Raw genomic sequence first — 20,499 nt, forward strand, 5'->3', positions numbered from 1 at the left:
ATCTAAGAGTCCTGCCTCTATCCCTCAGAACCCAGGAGTCCGGGCTCCGCCCACCTGACCCAGGCTTGCTGCAAGTGATCCTCAATAGTCCCCTTTTGTGCCATGTGCTACATGAGCTCTTTGATTACCCCCACCCCCAGCCCCAACCGGCTCCGCAAAACTTCACTGCCGTCTGCCTTCCCTTGCTTCTGGCTGCCTGGGTCGTGATCCACACCCTGGGAGTTCCCCAGGCCGGCACAGATATCCCTGGGCCTCGGGGCCATAGTGAAGGCTTTGCAGATGGAATGGCCCAGGGATCTGGCTTGATTTTTACAGCTAAAGAAACCCCACCACCTGCCCTACCTGTGAGGAAAGAGAGATAGAGAAAAAAAATCACAGGCCTGAAAACTGGCATGTGAGGCAATTAGCTGCATTTCTCCGTCCCCTACCTCCACCCCCGGGCTTTTAACCATTTCAGTGCCACAGCCTGGCACATGGTCTGTTTCTCTTCTTGCACGTTGACCTCAGTTCCTCCTCCCCAGCGCACCAGGCAGGGAATTGTTTCGAAGGAAGGAGCTCTAAGATGTCGAAGTTGCAGCCGCTCAAAGCCGTTTGCCCTGGAGCAAGAGCTGAGCGTTGTGATCTCCGAAGCTGTATTAGCCCCACTATCTGGTGCGGGACGTGGGCTCTGAGCTAGCTCGGCTCAAAGGGGCCTGCTGTGCTTTGTGGGTTTGGCTCCAACATCATCGGGCTTTTAACTGTGTCTGAAAAGCAGGCGTAGGCGTCTGCACATGTGGCTGGGCTGCTGTGGCTGCCCAATAGCAAACCCGGCACTCAGGAGTGACCCTACAGTAACAAACCAGTGCATGCACTTTACTGCTCCAGAGAGACCCTACAATAACACAGCCCAGGGATCAATGTCAGTTTCAAGCTTCCACAGGGTCACTCTAGCAAAAAGGCTGCAGTGCCGGGGGCCGGCGGGAGAGCGGGACGAGATCCAGGGAAGTCGGAGGCTCACCCTGGGCAAGGAGAGGGTGGCAGGCAGCCTTCCCCCTCCTCTCCTGGGGAGTCGTCAGACTCTGTCCCTGCTGCATGTGTCTCAGAGGCCAAGTCTTTCCCCGGACACCTTTACACAGTGCCTGCCAAGGAGAGGGAGGCAAGCTCCCCTTACTGGCTTCCTCATCTCAGCAGCCTCCGGCCCCTGCTTCCCCCGTTCCCCACCAGCGCTCTGATTAACGGCCGCCTGGTCCAGTCACTTATCCCAAAGCCTCCCCGTTAGCAAGGTAATTTAGTACCAGCCTCCATGCTGGGAACAGGCTGAGACTCAGCAGGTGGGCGAGGGGATGGGGGAGACGGGGATCCCCCCCCGCCCCCCTAATCCTATCTAGCTGGTTTTGTGTAACAAGGTGGCTCTGTGGGGCCGAGCCCACCGCACTGGGACATGGGGGCCATCGGGAGGGCGGTTTGTTCCTGCCCCATCTCACAGGCTCCCCCAGCCCCGGGATGGGAGCGGCACCTTCCAATCTCATCAAGAAATTTCAAGCCATTAAAATACAATAAAAGAGAAATTAAAGGTAATTGCTCCATACATTATAACTCATTGAAACATCAATTGGGATTTTTATGATTCACAATTGACATGAGTGATACCCGGGGCAGGGCAACAGCTGCACTAGAGAGAGAGAGGGAGCAGGGAGAGGTGGCTGGACACACACACACACACACACTGGACAGGCCCTCTGTGCCACTCGCACACATATGCAAACACACGCACACAAACCCCACCCATAAAGATATGCACACTCTCATGCACACAGATCCATGTGCAAATGCACAGAAACACATGCACAAGGAGCCAAAAGGACGCCACGCGCGCACACACACACACACACTGTGCACACAGAGCCACAAGGACCACACACACAGACATGTGCACACGCTCCCATCCAGCAGGACAGGGGTGCAGAGAAAAGAGGAATTCAAGATCCAAAGATTTTCTTCCCAGACAATGCAATGGCGGTGTCTCTGCAGAGCCGTTATCCCTCATTCTCTGTTAAACACGGTTGTTTAATAGGTTTGCAATGAAAAGCTGGTCTTTAGGGAGTGGTGCATGTCTCCCCAAGGTACACAGCAGTAATTACTGCAGCTCCAGCAATCTCGCTTTAATGGTGCCATTCCACGGGGGCGGGGAAGGTTTGCACATGTGGATCTGGATGTGAACTTCAGCGCACTAGCGTGTGCGTGGCTTTGTGCATGGTGGTTAGGGTGCATCTGTGGGTGTTCACTCACACGTGGGTTGGGTGGGTGCTGGTATGCGTCTGTCTGGTGTCTCAGGCTCAGCAGCTCCCTCCCAGCTCTGGGTCACCCGTGGGGGGAGAACTTCACCCAGACAGACTGTGGGATTAACCCTTTAGCACCTGGAGATATTCCCATCCTGGGCTGAGGGTGCACTGGAGAAGGAAAAGGGGGCGAGATACATTCGTGGTGTTCTTTGCCCTTTCTAGGGCTCCCCCTCACCAGCACCACATGTGAGGGATCCAGGGAGCCCCTCACACAAACTCTGTAAGGGTAAGAGGGGCAAGCTCACCCTCCATGGACCCACTCAGCCGAGACTGCCAGCCTAGGCCATTGGGGTGATTGGGATGTGGACAGCTGTCCTGCAGGAACTGGGCTGAGATGCACCAGACTTGTTCCACACACGTCACCACAGAGCTAAGAATGGCAATGACTTTTGGCCACCAGCGAGCTTGGCCAGAAAGCCCCTTGCAGCAGCTCAGAGCCATCCAGCCCCTGCAGCTAATGCTTTTCAGAGCTGGCTTGATCCCAGGCGGCAAATCAAATGGCCTTGCTTAAGGAAAGATCAGCTCAGCCCAGCCCAGCCCGCCCTGCTTCCTCTTGCCCGGAATTGAATTTCAGTTACAATTATTGCCAGGTTTATTTAGAGCCTCGCTGTTGCCTGATCTATTACAATGTTATTTGGAGGTTCTGGCTTTTCTCCTTCTGCAAGGGGAAGCTATTTTGTTCCAATTGAAAAAGTCCTTCTGTAATTATACGACTGAGAAGCAGCCACGGAGGTGATCGATACAAGGAAATCAAAGCGTCGCTGGTTGCAGAGATTACGTTTGAAAAATCATTTTCCATCCCCTTTGACTTCTCTCTGGCCCCCACGCTGGGGTCTGGGCTCGCAAGCTCAGCAGGGACAGGCCTGGTCACTACTTGGAGGGGAGACCTTGATGGAAAACCTCCCTCTACAGTGATGTTAGTCGCTCCGTAGGTGACACTCTTCTGCTTCCTCATCCTGGGGCGAGGCGGCACTGTGCTGCCAGAGGAGCTCTGTTTCGGAGAAGACATAAAACTGAAGTTCTAACCACTTGCAGCCATTAAAGACCCGACAGTGCATGATTAGCCTCGCGGTGCTGGCTGGATTCCAGCTCACATCAGTACATTCTGCATCCCTACGTTTCACCTTGGGCATGGGTTTCTCCTTCTTGCGTTGTGCTGGGAAACAGCCAGTGGCTTCCGCCTTGGGGGCAGCTGCATTTCAGCGGTGGTTTTTATACCCAGGATTTTCGCTAAGTGCTTTGAGTTCCTCTTTCGATGACAGACTCCATCTGTCACAGGAGATCAATATAATAAAACCCTGTGTTCTAACCAATCTAGCACTAGAGTCAGGACTCCTGGGTTCAAGTTCCAGCTCTGGGAGGGGAGTATGGTCTAACAGGTGGAGCAGGGAACTGGCAGGCAGAGATCTTGGATTCCAGTCCCAGCTCTGCCACTATGTGGCTATATTTGCTGTATCTCAGAGGTCGAATGGGTCTAACAGCACTGCCCTGGTTCCGTTTGCTGGTGTTTTCAAAGTCCTTTGAGCTCGTCCCGTGAGAGGCTGCATGTGCAGACCGGGAAAGCTCGTGCCAAATATGACGCTCAGCACAGCCGAGCCAGGCAACCTGCTGTAGTGACCGGGCCAGAGGCAGGGGCTGCCCCTGGCCTTGCCAGCCACAGCTCAGCAACCCCTTTGGCATGGCCCAGGGAAAGACGCCGCTGCCTGGCGCTGCGGCCTGGGCGTTAGAAGCAGCTCCCTGCCCGGGCTGGCTGCAGATGGGCGCGCTCACTCGTTACAGCACTGACCTTCACGGTCCCCACTGCGGCTGCACTTGTCAGGCTGTGACTATGAAATTCCTCATTAGCAAACGAGGCTCATCTCAGACTCATTAAGAGGAGGGATGGCCGCGCCTTTGTGTCTCTCTTCTCTTGGAGGGATGGGTCCGTGGGCCTCTCTGGCCCCATGGAGACGCCCATGGTGTCCTCGGCTCTGGAGACAGGCCTGTGGCCCAGGTGACGGCCGAGCTACCTGGGCAGAATGGCAGAGCTGGGGTCAGGCTAGGTGGGGCTTAGGGTCTCCCCCATAATCTCCCCCATGTGGTCAGAGCACTGAGCACAGGGCCAACACCATCAGTGCCTTCGGTCTCCTCTTTTCACTCCTGCCGGCCTCCTCCACCCCCAGGGCAGTGACCTCTCCAGTTGCCTCCCACCCCAACCCCCTCCCGCCTCAGCTTCTTCCCCAAGCTCTTCTCCACCCCATACCCCGGTCCTGGCAAGGTGCAAGCTCCCTGCCTGCCAGGCTGAAGTGTCAGGCCAGGACCTCCACACCCGGGGCTGATGGCTGGCAGGTGTGACCCAGTTCTGCCCTCCCCCAACCCCTCCGCTAGCTCCCAGCTCATGCTTCCAACATCCAGCCCAGCTCCGTTCCCACCTTGCGCCTGGTGACAGCAGCTACGAGCAGAGGGGGGGGCGCTCCGGCTCCAGCACCAACCAGGGGGCTCCTGGGGCTCCATCCTGGCACACTCCAAACGCCCATACGCCAGCACTGGGAGCTCTGCCAGGGCCAGAGCGAGACAGACGGGCTCAGCATCCCAGCTCACCAGGGCAATGGGGGTCTGAGAGCTGTCTCTGGGTCTAAGCTGTGGGGTGGAAGGGAGACATCCCAGCTCACCCTCCGGACCGCCACTCCCCTGCCCCGGCACTGGCTCTAAGCGCATGCCCCTTGGTGAAGGTCTCCGCTGAGGGGAGTGATAACAGCCCATCCCCATGGTTAATGGGCTGTAAGCCAGTCCCCATGCGAGGCCACTGGGTATCATCCTGAGCCGGGAAGCTGGATTATTGCCTCATAAAGCAGCGTGAGGGCTCCAGTTATTGCTCTCCTGCTACAAGCTCTTAAAAATAATCAGGAAGCTGCTGAGTGACAGTAGAGAATGAGCGGGGCGGAGCAAAGACAGAGAAACTAACAGCCAAACAAATTGTAAGTGGGAAGCCTGGCAAACAATCCATGGGGCTGCTGGACAATCGAGGTGCTAACGGTGCATGCAAGGAAGACAAGGCCATTGGGATGAAGCTAAATGAATTCTTTGCATCGGTCTTCACTGTGGCAGATGTGAGGGAGATTCCCAGGCCTGAGCCATTCTTCTTACGTGACAAATCTGAGGAGTTGTCGCAGATTGAGGTGTCAGTAGAGGAGGTTTTGGAACAAACTGATAAATTTAACAGTGATAAATCACCAGGACCAGACTGTATTCACCCAAGAGTTCTGAAGGACCTCAAATATGAAATTGCAGAACTACTAACTGTGATATGTAACCTATCACTTAAATCAGCCTCTGTACCAGATGACTGGAGGGTAATTAACTGTAAGGCTCATTTTTAAAAAAGGTTTCAGAAGCAATCCTGACAGTTGCAGGCCAGTGAGCCTAACTTCAGTACCAGGCAAATTGGTTGAACTATCATAACAGAATTGTAAGACACATAAATAAACATGATGTGTTGGGGAAGCCAACATGGCTTTTGTAAAGAAAAATCATGCCTCACCAATCTATTAGAATTCTTTGAGGGAGTCAACAAACATAAGGACAAGGATGATCCAGTGGATACTGTGTACGTGGCCTTTCAGAAAGCCTTTGACAAAGTCCCTCATCAGAGTGGCAGCTGCTGGCTGAGGCTCTGAAGGCAGCAGCACAGAAGTAAGGTGGCCATACCACAATCCCCCTACAATAACCTTGCAAACCCCCACCCCCCCACTATGGACCCACAATTACAACATGGTGAAATTTCAGATTTAAATATCTGAAATCATGAAATTTACTATTTTTAAAATTCTGTGACCGGGAAATTGACCAAAATGGACCGTGAATTTGGTAGGGCCCTATTGATAAATGCAAAGTAATGCACATTGGAAAACATAATCCCAACTGTACAGACAAAATGATGGTGGTCTAAATTAGCTGTTACCACTCAAGAAAAAGATCTTGGCGTCATTGTGGATAATTATCTGAAAACATCCACTCACTGTGCAGTGACAGTCAAAAAAGCAAACAGAATGTTGGGAATCATTAAGAACGGCATCGCTAATAAGACAGAAAATACCATTATGCCACTATACAAATCCCTGGTACGCCCACATCTTGAATACTGCCTGCAGTTCTGGTCACCCCATCTCAAAAAAAGATATATTGGAAAGAGTACAGAGAAGGGCAACAAAAGTGAGTAGGGGGATGGAACAGCTTCCAAACGAGGAGAGATTAAAAAGACTGGGACTGTTCAGCTTAGAAAAGAGATGACTGAGGGGGGTATTATAGAGGTCTATAAAATCATGACTGGTGTGGAGCAAGTGAGTATAGAAGTGTTATTTACTCCCTTTACATAACACATGAACCAGGGGGTCACCCAATGAAATGAATAGGCAGCAGATTTAAAACAAACATAAGGAAGTACTTCACACAATGCTCAGTCAACCTGTGGAACTCCTTGCCGAGGGATGCTGTGAAAGCCAGAAGCATAACTGGGTTAAAAAACTAATTAGATAAGTTCATGGAGGACAGGTCCCTCGGTGGCTATTAGCCAGGACGATCAGGGATGCGACCCCATGCCCTGGGTGCCCCTACACCTCTGACTGCCAGAAGCTGGGACTGGGCACCAGGGGATGGATTACCCAAAATTGCCCTGTTCTGTTCACTCCCTCTGGGGCACCTGGCATTGGCCACTGCCAGAGACAAGATACTGGACTAGATGGACCATTGGTCTGATCCCAGTATGGCCGTTCTTATGTTCACATTTAACCTGACTTTCAAAATATCCTCCCTGGGTTTTATGATCCCCCTCGAGATCCTGAAATGATGCCTCCATTCTAGGTGCATGGGGAGTGTGGATAGCGGGTCTGTTTGGAGGCAGTGTGCTCTAGTGTGCAGAACAATGGAGTGAGGCTTCGGACCTGGGTTCTGTTCCCATTGATGTAGGGCAATGTCACCTCTCTCCACGCCTCAGTTTCCTCTTTGTCTGTCTTGTCTATTTAGACTGTAAGCTGTTTGGGGCAGGGGCTCGGAGTCCCTGCAGCACAGGCACAAGGGGACCTCAGTCTTGGTAAAATGAGAGGGACAACAAGCTTTAAATCAGTCACACCCCACAATGCCCATCAAGTCCCCTCTGCCCGCTGTCTGCGGGTCTCTCCCTTCTCCCCCAATGACTACGGCTACGATGGGGGGTGCTGCTGCTGAGGGGGCGCCCGGGGCCAGTGGCACCAGCTGCCGGGGGCCGCTGGAGCAGCAGCTGGTGTGGCTGTGCTGGGGGCCACCTGAGCAGCTGGCCCCAGAGGCTTCCACGACCTCCGTGACAGACACAGAGCCCTACACGGGAATGCACTTCGCCAGTGCCCTCAGCGCGCGTAATACCGGACCTGCTCATTGTTGCCCTCTAGTGTCTGGTTTGCAAAGGGGCTAAAAGCCCTGCTATTGGTATATCCTAGAATCTCAGGGCTGGAAGGGACCTCAGGGGTCATCTAGTCCCACCCCCTGCTCAAAGCAGGACCAATCCCCAACTAAATCATCCCAGCCAGGGCTTTGTCAAGCCAGGCCTTAAAAACCTCTAAGGAAGGAGATTCCACCACCTCCCTAGGGAACCCATTCCAGTGCTTCACCACCCTCCTAGTGAAAAAGGTTTTCCGAATATCCAACCTAGACCTTCTGCACTGCAACGTTATGTGAGACCTTTGCTTCTTGTTCTGTCATCTGCCACCACTGAGAACAGCCGAGCTCCAACCTCTTTGAAACCCCCTTTCAGGTAGTTGACAACTCCTATCAAATCCCCCCTCATCCTTCTCTTCTGCAGACTAAACAATCCCAGTTCCCTCAGCCTCTCCTCGTATGCCATGTGCCCCAGCCCCCTGATCATATCCCACAGCAACGTTCTGGTGTCTCAAGTTCTCGCAGCCTGTGTTTTGGGGCAGCAGGCTCTCACGCTCCCCAGGCTGCTAGAACCCCTTAGGAGTGACTCTCCCAGGCTCCGGTTTTCCCTGCCATGCTACAGCTAAAAGCAGGTGCTGTGAAACAGGGACAGACCACGCTCAAGCCCGAGCTGCAACAGCCAGTGACCCTGTGGTGCTAATGCAATTTTTTTTTTAATTTAAAGGGACTGTCCTATAAATAACACGTCCTGGACTTTGGGCAAGTTCTGATGATTTATGGCCTTTAATTTCCCCCAATACTTACTCCTGTTCCCACTTCCCCTTTGGCATGGCAGGTGTTTATCTTCCCTTTTTTTTTTTTTTTTTTAATTTGAAACATCCATCTGGTGATTCCGGTGATTGGAGAGTTTGCAATAGTGAATGCATTAAAGCCCTGACAGCTCTATCGATTTCCTTTCTCCTGCTGCATAACATGAGATATGTACCAGCAGATAGGCTGGCCCCTGCCCCATAGGCGAAAGGGGCTGTCCCTTTCTGTAGATCTAATGTTCCTTCTCCCAGGCACATTTTGATAGATAGGAAAATTCTTTGTCCCTTAAAGTGAAGATGAATTCTCCTTCACTCCAGTATAATTCTCCTAGATCTGTAGAAACCTCCATTTAATTTATCCTCTGTCCCAGGCGATAGATATTTACCAGGATTTGTAAGGAAGAGCCCAGAGGGGGAAAGCCCAGATGCTCTGGTGATCGGTATGGTAGAAAAACCGCCGTGGAGATAAAAGTTCGGCTCCAGATCCAGACTTCTCTAAAGCGGATCGGTTGGACTGACTGATTACAGGCAGGGCTGGGCTCCAGGGCTTCACGCAGACTGTAGAGAAGGGCTGGAGCAAAGCTCATGTCTAGATGCTGATCAGGGTCCAACTCCTCAAAGCGGATCCTTGCTGGTGTCTTGGGCTTGGTCTGTCTCTGTCGTGCCGTGGTCCAGTTTCCCGGCCCAAGGGGCTGCTCCTGCTCCCGTGCACATCACAGGGAGTCTTGCGGGGAGCTTGTGCTCTAGGGCTGGGGGAAACTTTGCCGCCAGTGTCCCAACTCACCTGACCCTTCTGCCCAGACTTCCAGCCTGACCCCCACCCACGCACACACACGGAGCTTTGTGTGTTTCATGATAAGCACAAGCCTGTCTCTCTCCTTCCTAGGGCTGGCTGGGAGCAGAGAGGAGAAATCACTCCAGCAAAGCCTGAGCCCCCAAGCCAGAGCTTTCAATCTTCTCCGCCCTCTCGTTCCAGGCTGTACAGTTGTCTGACAGATGAGCTGTGGTCTCACAGCCCCGCTGGGTTCTATTCCCAGCACTGCCCTGCCCTGTGACCTCTGCGGGCCTCAGTTTCCTCACCTGAAATCGGGGGGGGCGATGAGACTTGCCTTTTTTTGTAAAGTGCTTTGAGATCAAAGAATGGAAACTGATGCAGAAGCAGAGTATTAGCAAAGTCACCCTCCCCTTCCCATAGCGATTGGGGGAGGGGAGACTGGGGGTTTGGAAGGAGCAGATTACAGGGTCTCTCCAGATGCATTAGAAGAAATACAGGTATAGCCGGAAGGGCACGGAATTGTGGGTGAAGCCTCTGGACAGCTATTTTGGACACACCCCTCCAAGCCCCCGGCAGTTCCTACTTATTCGGGACTCATTTGCTGGTGGCTGCTGAATCTGCCCGTCCTGGGAGGGCTGGTCTCAGTAATGCACCCCCAGAGGAGTGCAGAAGCAGCTTTTCAACAATGCAGCCTCACAGACATCAGACACTGTCAGTGAAGCGTCTGTTCCTTCCCCTTGTTCCTCGCCAATCCCCTCACAGCCAGCTGGACATGCTAGGAGCCTCGCTCCTTGGGGGGGATGCATTTCTAAATCCCAGAGAGCAGAATCAGGGCAAGGGTGCCTAGAGAGAAACTCACACCCAGGAGAAATTCCTGCCGTGATCCCCTTGTTGGAGGATGTCACTTTCACAGCCGGGCACCTGCTGTGTGCGTCAAACAGCCCCCTGGTCCTGTTGGCTTGTTATCGCCCCAGTCCCCTAAACTCCCAGCGAAGCACTAAACCCAAGAAATAAATCAACACTGCATTGCTGCCCTTAGCAAATGATCCAGCCTCCCCACGAGGCCTGGCCTGGTACGCCCCAGCCCAATGGATTGAGGATGCCGGGTGGAAGGAACCCGATTACTGTTCTGGACAAAGCAGGCCACAGCTGGGCAGTGGCTGTTAGGAAGCGTTAACCTTTCCCAGGGTCATCACCCAATGCAATACCTGGGACGAGACTGCTCTGCTCTTTACATTGACTCTGTTTGTGCAAAGGTGCTAAAGCTCCCTCCTGTGGATGAACTGTTCCATTACATCCCTAGCCCTGACATGCGGATCTTTTAAGGGGGCCCTGAACAGGACAGCTTGGGGGACACGCAGGGAGACCAGGTGTCCCGATTTTATAGGGACAGTCCCGATTTGGGGGGACTTTTCTTATATAGGCTCCTATTACCCCCCAGCCCCTGTCCCAGTTTTTCTCACTTGCTGTCTGGTCACCCTACACCGTGGAGGGAGGGAACGAGTTGTGCCCAACCTAATGGATAAAGGAGGCCTGAAATATCTTCTGTTCTGAAAACTCCGCTGGCTCTCTGCCTTAGAAGTCAAAAGGAGACAATGGCACCACCAGACCTAACATGACGTTTGCCACCAACTCGGTCCTATAATCTGTATTGCAGCAGCACCTAGGAGCGGCAGTCATGGACCAGGCTCCCATCGCAGGGCCGCCCAGAGGATTCCGGGGGCCCGGGGTCTTCAGCGGCGGGGGGCCCTTCCGTTCCGGGACCCGCCACCGAAGTGCAGCACGGTCTTCGGCGGTAATTCGGCGGAGGGGGGGGCCGTCGCGGGTCTTCGGGGCACTTCGGCGGCGGGTCCCGGACCGGAAGGGCCCTCTGCCGCCGAATTACCGCCGAAGACCGGGCTGCACTTCGGCGGCGGGTCCCGCTCCATCTTCGGCGGTAATTCGCCAGCGGGGGGGTCCTTCCGCCCCGGAGCGGAAGGACCCCCCGCTGGCGAAGATCGGGAGCAGAAGAAGCTCCTGCGCCCGGCCCCGCGAGAGTTTTCTGGCCCCCCCCTGGAGCGAGTGAAGGACCCCGCTCCAGGGCCCTGAAAAACTCTGGTGGGGGCTCCTGTGGGGCTCGGGGCCTGGGGCAAATTGCCCCTCTTGCCCCCCCCTCTGGGCGGCCCTGTCCCATCGTGCCAGGCGCTGTACAAAAATAGATGGGCTCCACTTCTTTGTTCTAAAACTTTCCCTTCCCCTTTGCTCTATTCAGATTGTAAGCTCTTTGGGGCAGGGATTCTCTGATTCTGTCTGTCCAGTACCTAGCACCATGGCATTCCCATTCCCTCTGGTGACTTCAGATTAGTGAATTGAGCCTCGCTGCCACCATATGATATAGGTGTCATTACCCCCATTTTACATGGGGAAACTGAGGCACCTAACAGGTGGATCTGACTTGTCCAAAATCACACAGTAAATCTGGAGTTTATCATAGAATCAGAATATCAGGGTTGGAAGGGATCTCAGGAGATCATCTAGTCCCACCCCCTGCTCAAAGCAGGACCAATTCCCCTGCTGAGAACAGAACCCAGGCTCCTTCTGTGGTTGCCTTAACCACAAAAAAGCATCTTCTCTCCTCTTGTCTCATAGAAACATAAGGCTGGAAGGGACCTCGAGAACTCAGCAAGTCCCATCCTCTGAGCTGTGGCAGGACCAAGAACACCTAGGCCATCCCTGACAGGTGTTTGTCCAACTGGTTTTGAAATGCTTCCAACGATGGGGACTCCAAGACCTCCCTTGGGAAGCCTATTCCAGAGCCTAACTACCCTTAGAGTTAGAACGTTTTTCCTAACATCTAACATAAACTTGCCTCGTTGCAGATTAAGTCCATTGCTTCTTCTCCTACCTTCAGTGGACGTGGGAAACAATTGATCCCCATCCTCTTTATAACAGCCCATAACATCTTGGAAGACCCGGATCACAGCACTAAGCAAACGGAGGTTGTAACAGTCAGCCAAGGAACTGCAGTGCATGGCATTCAGCTCTGTATTAACAAAAATGTGGCCAGGTCTACAATGACCCCAAGCTGGGAGCTATGCAACATTAGTAGACACGGACTAACCAGCAATGGAAATATGATAAGGAACACCCCCCCCCAACCCTGAGTTGTGAATTAATTGTTTATCATTAATTAAAATTAGTATAATTGTAATAACAATCTATAGCACTCTCATTAGCTATTCATGTCAATGAATACAATAGCAGACACGCCACCAACACCCCCCTCACAAACACACAGTGTGACCCCTGTCTGAACCTAGGTTCCCAACTAAACCAGCACTTCTCTGGCTAGCCACCCCCTCCCTACCCAGCTGCGTTGCTGTGAGCGCCCTCCTGCGCCTTTTGTCTTCTCTCGGCACCCGTAGCCGCCTGGGTCTGGTTTAAGTGCCCGGATGCGGAAGTACTTGTTCCTTTTTTATCACCGCGTCTGTGGCCGCCTGAGTGAGTGTCCGGGGGGTGCGGGGCTGGATCCGCCGGCATCCTCGGCGGGGCCGGGCGCGGGGGTCCCGAGGAGGGGATGAGGGACATGGGGGAGCGGGTGCGGGGCCAGGCGGGCGGGCCCGTTGGTGGGGCGGGGGCGAGGAGGGGCGAGCTTGGGGGTTCTTCGCTCCCCCCCCCCATCGCGCTGACGCCATCTTGGATTGTCTCTCCCGCAGGCAGCAGCTGCCCGGAGCCCGGACCGTCGCCATGGTGAGCCAGCACGTGGGGTGATGGGCCCTGGGTCACGGGCGGGGCGGGCCCTGGGGGGACCCTGCGGCCTGGGGGGGAGGGGGGGTCTCTCCACATGTGCTCCGGGGACGTGGCTCCCCCCGTACCCAGGAGGCTGGGCACGGGTCAGAGGGGCTGGCGGAGTGATTCCCTGGCGGGAGCCCACTGGCGGTGCATGGATTGGGCAGCTGACAGGGCAGCCAGGCCTCCCCCTGCTCTCCAAGCTGCGTTGTGCTCAGGATACGGAGTCTTTATTGTTGTTTATTTCCAGCCTCGCAAAATTGAAGAGATCAAAGACTTCCTGCTTACAGCCAGGAGAAAGGATGCGAAGTGTGAGTAGTGTGGGTTGCCCAGGTGCTGGGTGGAAGCCCTACATGGCATCCACCTGTCTTATAAACAGTTATCTCCTGTTGACGCGCTGAAGAGAGTTTTCTGTAGACATTGGAGGGAGGGAATCTCTTTACCGAGGCGCAAACAGTGTGTGGGCCCCACAGCATGTCTGGTTGCTTACGTGTTTATGGCCACATGGTTGCTAGGGAGGAATGTTGGGACTTAAACTCCTACAGCCTGTGACTACCCGTTATGTTGGTTAGGGGCTTGCCCACAGGACACAACTTCATGCCCAAGGGCAACTCTGTAGAGTCTAAGTTAGTTGACACGGGACCTACCATGAATGACTGCTCAGTGTAGATCCTATTCAGCATCATTAAGGCTGTGATTCTGTCCTGGATTCTGTGGCTTTCCGGCGCCTCTGTGACTACTCCTGGGGCATAGCTGGAGCAGATGGCTGGTCCCCTGGGGCTTCAGCCTCCTCCCTCAGGAACAGTGGTGGATGTGCTCTGTTTCTCTCACCCCCACTCCTGAGTATTTTTAGAAAAAGTCGGGGGACAGGTCATGGTCTTCTGTGAATTTTTGTTTATTGCCCACAACCTGTCTGTGACTTTAACTAAAAATAACTGACAAAGTCTTGTCATGTCTGCCACCAATGGGTAAATCCTCATCCTAGCAGGGGACAGAAACCTGACTCTGGTCTAGACCCACCCACTTTCACTTGTAGCAAGCGCACGGGGGCTGTTCTTCCCCACAAGCCCAACACAAATGAATGTGTTAATGACTTATCCAGTTGTTTAAGGTTACTGTGTAGTAGTATGTGCATCAAGTAAAGATGCACTTCCTGCCCTGAAGAGCTCTGTCTGAAAGTAGTGGTTTCTCATTGGATTGGTACTTAACATGGTGACCTTGATTAAATGGTGTAAGATGGGGAGTGGGGCAAATTCTGGGGTTACAATAGTGTTCTCATACTTTCTGTTGAATGCTACAAAAATCATCATCCGGGAATAGGCAATCACTAAGTAAATATAGCAGCATTTGAGCTTAAATAAAGCACTTAGAGGCTAATTGAAATGTCTGTTAGAGAGCCTGACTGTGGTTATACCAATGTTAGTTTGTTGTTTTTTTTCTTATAAACTGCGTTTGATTATTTTGTCATGACCCAAGTTCAGGACTCACTTCTCTTGCAAGAGCTGATGCTATGGGGCACTGTAAGGAGTGTAGCTCCTTCCCTTCATGTGTGTGTGGTGAACAGGGACACACAACTTTGCACTTGGGTTTTGTCAAATAAGTGATGTTGGAAACTATCTGCAAATATAGCATGCTCATGTTTCTTGTCAATTTCAATCTAGCCTTTCAGCCACAGATTTAATATCAAAAGCTTTTCATATTCTTTTGAAAGGGGCACCATGAAATCACGCTTCTGCCTGTAATTGTCATACCTGCGATTGTTTCAGGTGGCACCTAAGATGACTATAATTGCAAAACGAGAAATGTCTCTTCAATTTGCTTTTAGCATTTGACAGTACTTTGTGGTTTCCCAGTGGTTCTCAAACTTTTATACTGGTGACCCCTTTCACACAGCAAGCCTCTGCAACCCCCCCTTATAAATTAAAAACACCTTTTTTTTTAAAATATATTTAACACGGTTATAAATGCTGGCGGTGAAATGTGGAGGCTGACAGCCCACAAGCCCCACATAATGTCACGACCCAGTTTGAGAGCCCCATTTACACTGTTCCATTGTTTGTGTCGGTCTTGAACTGCAACAAAGAGGGAAAATACCTGAAAATAGGCTTTGTAAAGCCCATTATGTGGGTGAGGTCCTGGTGTAGTACTTGTTTTTAAAAAGTATTTCAATCAGTTCTGGGTTCTGTAAACCTCCAATAGCTTCTGTAACGTGGAATTCTTGGGGCTTTTCCATACTCTGCTTCAAGAAAGGAGGCTAAGAAGCATAGTCTCATGTATTTGAAGGAACTGTCTAGTTAAATTGGTCCTAGAAGACAAAGATGGAAAAACTGGTTTTAAAGCATCTTCTGCAGCCTTGGATAACTTGAATTGTATGTAAACATGGTGTTTGAGCTTTAAATGTTGTTTATGTGCAAAAAGACCGTAATGGTAAATACAACCTGCTAGCACTCAGAACTGTCTCACTCTGTTGGAATTTGGGGCACTATATATTTCTGAGTTCATTAAAGTTAGTTGTTTTTTTTTTTTGCACTGGAGGACAATACCCTGAAATATGCAGCTGTTTGCTTTGTGAAACCCTCATGTGGTCTATCCTCTTTGCTGGTTGTAGTGAGCTAAATCCAGTGAAAACACTTCAGCTGCGGCTAACACACTAATGAGGTTTTTGAGCTGGATTTTCAATGTGCCCCTTTATGTTGGCAATAGGATGGCCAGGGTTAGATAGTCTTGAATTCAGCTCTGCACTTATATATTTGAGAGGCAGAGTAACTGGTATGTAAGGCCTTATACTGGGAGGGCTACTTTTTTCACTGGGTTCCTGGGACTTTCCTTGGCTGGCTGGCGTAGCTTGCAGCAGTTACTGTGTATGCAAGGCACTAATGATGGAGATATGCCTATCTCAGAGAGCTGGAAGGGACCCTGAAAGGTAATAGAGTCCAGCCCCCTGCCTTCACTAGCAGGGCCAAGTACTGATTTTTGCCCTAGATCCCTAAGTGGCCCCCTCAAGGATTGAACTCACAACCCTGGGTTTAGCAGGCCAGTGCTCAAACCGCTGAGCTATCCTCTCCCCTCCTGCGCTAACTCCAGCTTCTTTCTACTGCAGCTGTCAAGATCAAGAAGAACAAAGACAATGTGAAATTTAAGGTGCGTTGCAGCCGGTACCTATACACTCTGGTCATCACAGACAAGGAAAAGGCTGAGAAATTGAAGCAATCCCTGCCACCAGGTAACTGAGTGTGGGGGTGGGTGTTGAAGATCTGAAAAAGTGCAATATAAAATCCAGAAGTACTTCTAACCAGCCTCTTGTGTTATCTAGAGTTACCAGTGAGCTGTCACCCCTCTTTCATTGTGCCGTGAAGTGGGATAGGAAAGTGGAGGCTTTGTTTGCTCTCCTTTTGAGAGCCTCACGCTGCTAGGCTGAACTGGGGGATGTGTGAAATGGCTCTTTCTGGGCATACAAGAGCTGCCCAAGAATACACGCATGTTGATGTAGGGAAGCGCTACATTTTGGAGCACAGACCTTCATTCTGGCTCACAGTTCATTCCCTCAGCTCGATGTGAATACCCACAGGGTACAGATCCCAGTATTCTACAGTACATGAAATAGGGGAGCAGCAGACCCCACTCATTTGGTCAACTTACAATACGCTACACCTATACACCTCCCATTGCATCATTTGAGAGCTTATGATGTCTCCTTTAAGATGGGGTATCAAGTGGAGCTGTCAAGTGCTGCTGTTTCCATAGAAATGGATAAATGATGACCCCATCAACGTGCTAAAATGATGACTTTGAAATATTTGCATTCGTTTCTGTTAGTTTAATGACAGTGTGTATTATTTCAAGACATAAAATTGAGTTTCTTTGTGACCTCAAAGCATCACAACAATCTAAAGGGTAAAACATTTGGTACAGGTAATATTTTTACAGATAATATTGAAATGTAATAGCACTGGTGACATTTCTAGTCAACGTCATTATCATCTCATTCATCATCATGATCTCTGTCACGGTTGGGTAGGTTACAACAGTGTATGCAGGGAAAATTGTCCTGACTACAAAGAGTTGATTGTCTGGCAACTCTTATTGGTATAGGCACAAATAAGGTCTTGTTGAAGTGCAGATGTCACTGGGGCATTGGAGAATACAGGAAATAGTTCATCCCCATTTTTTCCATCCATGTTGCAGTGGTGGTCCAATGTCTGTGCAGTGGCATCCAGATCTTTGTTTGCCAAGAGGGTGTCTTGACATGCTCTTCAAAGCTGCTGATGTGAGAGTTTGGCCAGTAACACTTCCTTTCTGATGGCTAGATTGAGGTGCAAGCAACTGAGGTCTTTGTGGGTCTCCTTTTCTTTTTGCTCTGGTCATGCACTGCTACCAGCTTCTTTGCTGCAGAAATTGCAGCTTGCCATCTCTCTCCCAGTTTGGCATGGTCTCTGAAGCAGTCGCTCCGTTTGCTTTGACAACATTAAACAGATTTTTTTCCCCAGTACAAAATATGGATGACTCACGGTCACATCCTGTTAATATGTGTATAGCAGAAGTCAGGAGGGAGTGTGTGAAAAGTTGCATGCACAGGTGTGAGGTGATGCTAGTCAGTTGTGCTAGTAAGGGTGATTGTTTCAATCCACATGTTAGCTGTGTGTTCCAGTTTTGGAAAGTAGCGAACAGCAAGGACCAAAATATCTGAATCGGGGACATAATTACTACATTTCCTTTGCACTGAGATACACAAGTCATATTGGCACATACACCATGCAGAAGCTTCCTTGTGAGTCCTGTACAAGCCTTGGGCTTCTGTAGCACCTCTGCAGGTGATGGACTTCACTGCTTCACCGTTGGAGAAGCTTCCAGCAAGAGGGAGTGGGTGTGCTGCTGCACTCTCAGCTGCATATTCACAGAGTAATTTTACCAAGTGCCTGCTTGTTGCCTGCCATGTTTCTAAAATCTTTCCATGGAGGAGCAGGGTGTCTATCTGTCATCTGGTAACTCCTGTATCCAACCTTGCATCCTGTCTGGCACTTTCTGCACGTTTCACAGTTACTGTTTTTGTATCTGTAAAAAACGTCAATTTATACAATTAGCTTTGCCAAATCCTTTTAGGGCCTGCCTCAAGTACTTAACAGCCAAGTCATTGAATGTGTAATTTTCTGTAGCTGTGACTTGTGTGACAGCTGCAGTATCTCTGACGTACCGTGTGGGTTCTCTGTTGCACGCTCTCAACTCGTGGATTCTTTCAGCTTGAAGCCTTAATTCAGCTTTGTCAGTTCTCATTGTTCCATCGGCGTGGAAGAGGGACATAGGCACAGGTCCTATTGGGCAGCTAAGAACAGTTGCCATTGAAACATCACCCCTGCATTTGCTAAGGACAGGGCTCTGTGGAAAGCAGTTTGTGGACTGACAACTGCAATGATTGTCCCTCCCTTGCTAGACTAAATGTCAAATTTCTTGGCTGGACTAAAGAAGCTGTGGATCCAGAAATCAAGTGCACTGCTCTCAGATCTCTTCCTTTGTTCTTCATCAACATCTTTTGTTTTCAGTAGACTCTTGACTGCATGTAACATCCGATGTACCAATAGATATGTTGATAAGCACCTCTGGATGTGATTCAGGGTCAAATGGGTTTGTCATTGTCACTGACAGTGCTTAGTAAGAGCTGTAATATGATCTTTAGCCTTCTTCAGTGCAGAGGCAAGGACTTGTTTGTGGACTTTGTCTTCACTACTAGTTCTTAGGCCATTTCTTTCTCTCATAGCTTTTGCACGTTCATAATATGAACATATCTCTAACCCTAATGCTGACCTGTGCATAGGTGTCACTGAATTAAAAAGCTAGTTTCTAAACCAGTGGTTCTCCACCTGTTTATCATTGTGGGCCGATTTTTTGGTACCACTGTTTGACTGCGCCTACAGACTTATGGCACCACTTGACAGCCTCACGTCACACCTCATCTACACATACATTAAAGAAGCTTCAAATGATATCCTGCCTGGGTGAGTGTAGGGTGGGTGCATTCCACTCCAAAAATATGGCCTTTATGCCTTAAACATCACCTCATAGGGAGAAGTGCTGTGGGCAGGGTTGTCCTGTCTGTCTAATTTTGGTTCACTTTAATATCACTTGAACACTGTGCGTGTCCCATTGTCTTGGGAGCTTGCTGCTGCTGGCACTGTATCCCCTATTCCTGGCAGTTCTCTGATCCTGGACTCCGGCAGAACACAAAGGGGAGTGTCCAGCCCTGCAGTTACTGGTTTCATGTGGTAACGTCATGAAAGTGATGCCTTTTAAAGAGAGATGCTATAATACAGGGCACTCGGAGGCTGACCACAGGGGTCATTGCAGAAAGTAATGGGCTTCAGTTAAAAGGGTGAATGAGATTATACATATGGGGTAACCAGAGCCGAGAGGTGGCTGAGGCCCCAGCACTAGTGCTCTGTACTAGCCCTTTGGGTGCTAGCTGATCTCTGCTACTCTGGGAGTGCTCCTCCAGGAGCCCCCGGTGTCACATGCACTCGTGGGCAGAGTGTTGAACTGCAGGTCCTGCCCTGAAGTGAATGATGGAGGGACCGTCCCATTCCCATAGTGGGGAAGGAGGTAATTCCCTCTTGCCACAGCCCTCTGCTACTAGGAGAGACTCTGGTGTTGCCATAAGAACGGCCACACTGGGTCAGACCAAAGGTCCATCTAGCCCAGTATCCTGTCTCCCAACAGTGGCCAGTGCCAGGTGCCCCAGAGGGAATGAACAGAACAAGGAATCATCAAGTGATCCATCCCCTGTCGCCCATTCCCAGTTTCAGGCGGACAGGCTACGGACACCATCCCTGCCCATCCCATGGAGTTGCAGAGATCAGCAAAACCATTCTTGCTGTGTCAGCCCAGTTCAAGTGGCGTTTCGGTGCTGAATGCCAGGCGTGAGGGCTAAGTCTGGAGGCTCTAGGCAGGCAGAGAAATCCACTCCTGCCCTTTCATTGGGGACCGCAGTCAGTTCAGCAGCTTGTCTCCAGGATGCAGTGCAACTGTTCCAGGGTTTCACGGCCAGACGAGCAGAAATAATGAGTAGGATCAGTCTCTCTCTAGCTACTCAACCTTTTCTCTTTTTCTTTTCCCCTCCCTTCTCTTTAGGTTTGGCTGTGAAGGAGCTGAAATGAACCGGTCATGCCCAGAGCTTTTCACATGTATAATAATAAAAGAGGGAACTGTTCTCGCATGTCTGGCCTCTCTTTTCTGAAGGATGATGTGACCAACCTATTGCTGCTTATGTAGCTGCTCCGAAAGGAATGTCATCGAACGGGCAGGCTCTGTACCAGCTGAGCATGGCTAGAGTCCTCGTGCTACCCCAGCCGGCAGTTTGGAGAAGCTGCAGGAGCCAGGCCTGTGCCACCTGTACTCCACTGAAAGAGGTGGTAGCCCAGGGCTTGCTGGCCAGTGATACATGGGTCAC

General features: G+C 51.1%; 1 protein-coding gene across 1 annotated transcript; it reads left to right on the forward strand.

Moving 5' to 3' along the window:
- Positions 1 to 12,660: 12,660 nt before the first annotated feature.
- Positions 12,661 to 20,265, forward strand: RPL38 (ribosomal protein L38). Its single transcript, XM_039502135.1, has 5 exons — positions 12,661 to 12,773; positions 12,989 to 13,022; positions 13,312 to 13,372; positions 16,162 to 16,284; positions 20,181 to 20,265. Exons 2-5 carry the CDS (start codon positions 13,020 to 13,022, stop codon positions 20,204 to 20,206), a joined length of 213 nt encoding a protein of 70 aa, XP_039358069.1. The 5' UTR covers positions 12,661 to 12,773; positions 12,989 to 13,019; the 3' UTR covers positions 20,207 to 20,265.
- The last annotated feature ends 234 nt before the right edge of the window (positions 20,266 to 20,499 follow it).

This window comes from Mauremys reevesii, linkage group 15 (genome assembly GCF_016161935.1).
Source record: "Mauremys reevesii isolate NIE-2019 linkage group 15, ASM1616193v1, whole genome shotgun sequence".
NCBI classification, from domain to species: Eukaryota; Metazoa; Chordata; order Testudines; family Geoemydidae; genus Mauremys; species Mauremys reevesii.